The 3136-nt window shown below is 34.0% G+C and overlaps 1 protein-coding gene across 1 annotated transcript in view; it reads right to left on the bottom strand.

The window, feature by feature from the left end:
* Window positions 1-269: 269 nt before the first annotated feature.
* Window positions 270-3136, bottom strand: part of LOC117116229 (low-density lipoprotein receptor-related protein 4-like) — a gene marked incomplete at its 3' end in the record, with an annotated part of 25988 nt that continues 23121 nt past the window's right edge. The window contains exons 9-11 of the mRNA XM_033260211.1: window positions 1570-1704; window positions 900-1017; window positions 270-423 (exon numbers count right to left, since the gene is read on the bottom strand). Coding sequence (XP_033116102.1) covers window positions 270-423; window positions 900-1017; window positions 1570-1704 — 407 coding nt within the window. The remainder of the gene's footprint in view (window positions 424-899; window positions 1018-1569; window positions 1705-3136) is intronic.

Here is a 3136-nt window from a genome sequence, read left to right as displayed (position 1 = left end):
AGGGTCCGATGTCCCCGACGGAGAGGGTGATGTCCTCGATTGGAGCGTAAATAGGCTTGGGTCGGCGGCACTATAATATTATTAAGGGGTTTCTAAGGGTTAGTTAATGGATTTTAGAGTCTAGTACTGTGAATCCATTTATTTTGCCTTTTAATTTCTAGTGTGAATAAATTAGATACTGCATATTATTTTTTTTCTCTCTAACGAATTGTGTTAAGGGGAATCTCTTTGAATTGTAAACATTTTATGTGATACAAATACCAACATACGTGTAGCTATAGGTTGAGCTGATTCATCAAAGGTTTCAATGGCATAGACTGTAGTATTCACAATTATACGACCTTCATGACTACCAGAGACCATGTGTATTGCTTCAATAAATCCCGACTGTCGCCCGTACGATCCAGCTAATATTATGAAGTCCTAGAAAGAGGCATGTGCAAACAATTCTAATTATTATTATCATTATCATTATTTTTATCGCCGTCTATATCAACGTTTTCATTATCAATACCACCACTATCTTCATTATCATCATTGTTTTCATCATTACCATCATCATCGTCATCTTCATGATGATCATTGTTATCCTAGTATATCGTCAGAAAGAATGTGCAAAAGAATTAACCTATCAAGTATCATAATCATCATCATTATTATCATTATTATCATTTTCACTATTATTATCATTATTGTCATTACTACTACTATTGTTTTTATTATTATCATTATAATTACATAAAATGTACATATCGCATTTGTAATGATACCAAAATATGACAAAAGTAAATATATGGAATACTTGTTTGAACCTGTACACTCTGTCGCTTTCATAAGTTGAAAATAGCAGAAAGAAAGAATAAAAAATAATAATAATCAACAAAGTCTCAATAATTTACCTGATAAAGAGTGATGTCTTTAGCAGGACTGATACTTGAGCCAATAACGTCAACATTCTCGATACCATCATAGTCAATAGTATATATAAGTGTACTATCTTCACCAACAATATAAATCCTTTATGAAAAAAAGCAAAGGAAAGAGTACGCTACGTTTTTCTCTGAAAATCAACCTAAAAACAGGTGCTTACTTTCTCACACACACAAAAAAATTAGAGAATTAAAATGTTTCAAATGTAAGCAATTTTAAAAGGTATTAGCAATAGGAATCAGGGAATATGGAAATTTTTACTCCTCTGACAATGGTTCTGTAACTGTTGATAGTCGGTGGTAGTCTGAGCAAATTTCCATTAAAAACGATCCTCTGCGCATGCATCCTCGCACTGCGTTCCTCATTAAATCGTGTGGGCCTCTCCTCTAAAACCTTTGGTGTAGAGTATGTGCCGGGCTTAGAGTAAACACGAGAAGATTTGTACAACTGACATCCGACTTCACAGAAGTCCTTATGCGAGAAGACTTGATACTACCAATCGAGCTGTGGCTCGAACCAGCGCTGATTTTAAGATTGTAATCATAATGCCTTTTGATCCAAGTGAAGTATTTCAAGATATCATTGTTATTATCATAAAATGTATTTTATATTTTGAATTGTAATAATACACAGTACTACCTTCTTTGGTCGTGATCAAGAGCGATCCCTGATGGATTCAGCAGGTTTGTGTTTATAAGATCTTTTCTATTTGTATAACCCAGATTGCAGCTCACAAGTTTTGTCGGTGATGTCTTCTCAGTCCAAAATATCAATCTAATCAATAGCGTTTTATGAAAAATATACATTATTATAGTGTTGATTCTTTAAAAAAAAACAAATATAAAGTAACTACAAGTGTAGGCATACAAAATCATTATTAAAATTCCAAGAGTCGTTGATACTTATAAAGTTCCATTTAAGTAGATTCAGTCAAAGACTAAAATAAAATAGCGTACATACTCTATCTAAAATACAGCAGTGCAATACATAAAATAATGTACTATTATGCGCATAAATTATAATTATAATTGACACAAACCGGCAAAATAAACGATCCTATTATTAATCGCAACAAATGAGAGTGATTGATGAGCACTAGTGAAAATAAGTGGTTTTTTTTTCTGTACCAGAAGATGTTGTAGAGGCCGGAAGCTTGAGTGTTGGTTTTAACGACGAAGTGCATAATAAAATTAGCTAAGAAGTGGTTGGGCAGTAGTTTTGACTAAAGACAGGCTCATGTCCACACGGAACTCAACTCAACTCGTCGACATGAACGCTCCGCTAAACTAACAGGAACCAAACGCAACTGAACGGAACTGACAGTCGCGCATATTTGTCGACATGTGTCAAGTTGAGTTGAGTTGAGTTTAGTTCCTTTCAGTTGCCCATGTTCGACTTTTTACGGAATTGAAAGGAACTGAAAACAGCGCGACAAAATGCTGATTCGGAACTCAAAGGAAACTGAAAACGTTAATCCTGATATTAATCGTAATCAAAATGCATTAACTAAAAAAAAAAATAATTTATTACAATGTTTTGTTAATGTTAGATGGCTTATTCTCTGTTTAAAAAATATAGGCTTAGGCCAGGTATTTAGTCTAAAGAAATACGTTCGTATTTAATACCATGGTATTACAATAAAAATAATAAATAAAAAAGAGGCAAATTTTTTTATTAATACACCTAGATATCAAGGTTGTCATACTTACAATAATATGGACAGTTTACACTCTAAATTGTGTCCACTACTTATCGTTAGTATAATTGTCAAGTGCGCAGAAGAAATAAATTGGAAATTTGATATAATCAGCTGGTCAATTACTTAAATGTTTTAACTAATTACATTTAACTTACTCCATTCTTCAAGTTTTTACTAGGGACACTACAAATATTACGGTTTTACTTCGATGCGCCCGTGCGGTAAATTTCCTTTCAGTTACCGGTCAACAATTTCAAAATAAAAAAGTAACGTAGATACACTGTTTAAAATATTTACATATCCTAGTACAAACATTACAGACATTTTGCAGTTGATGGGATTTTTTTAACAAATAGTTCCTCCAGGGGCGGATCCAGAAGTTTTGGTTAGGAGGGGGGGGGGCTATTAGGTATATGTGTAAAGTGCCTCCAAGTGCCTGCGGAGGCTAGGTTTGGGAAGAGGTGTCTCCGTCCGATAAGATGGGGTTCAGAGGGGTAGCTGAACGCT

Source organism: Anneissia japonica, unplaced genomic scaffold, assembly GCF_011630105.1.
Source record: "Anneissia japonica isolate Jap-2015-1 unplaced genomic scaffold, ASM1163010v1 scaffold287983_len44007_cov121, whole genome shotgun sequence".
NCBI classification, from domain to species: Eukaryota; Metazoa; Echinodermata; class Crinoidea; order Comatulida; family Comatulidae; genus Anneissia; species Anneissia japonica.
This window is presented reverse-complemented; position numbering and strand designations above follow the sequence as displayed.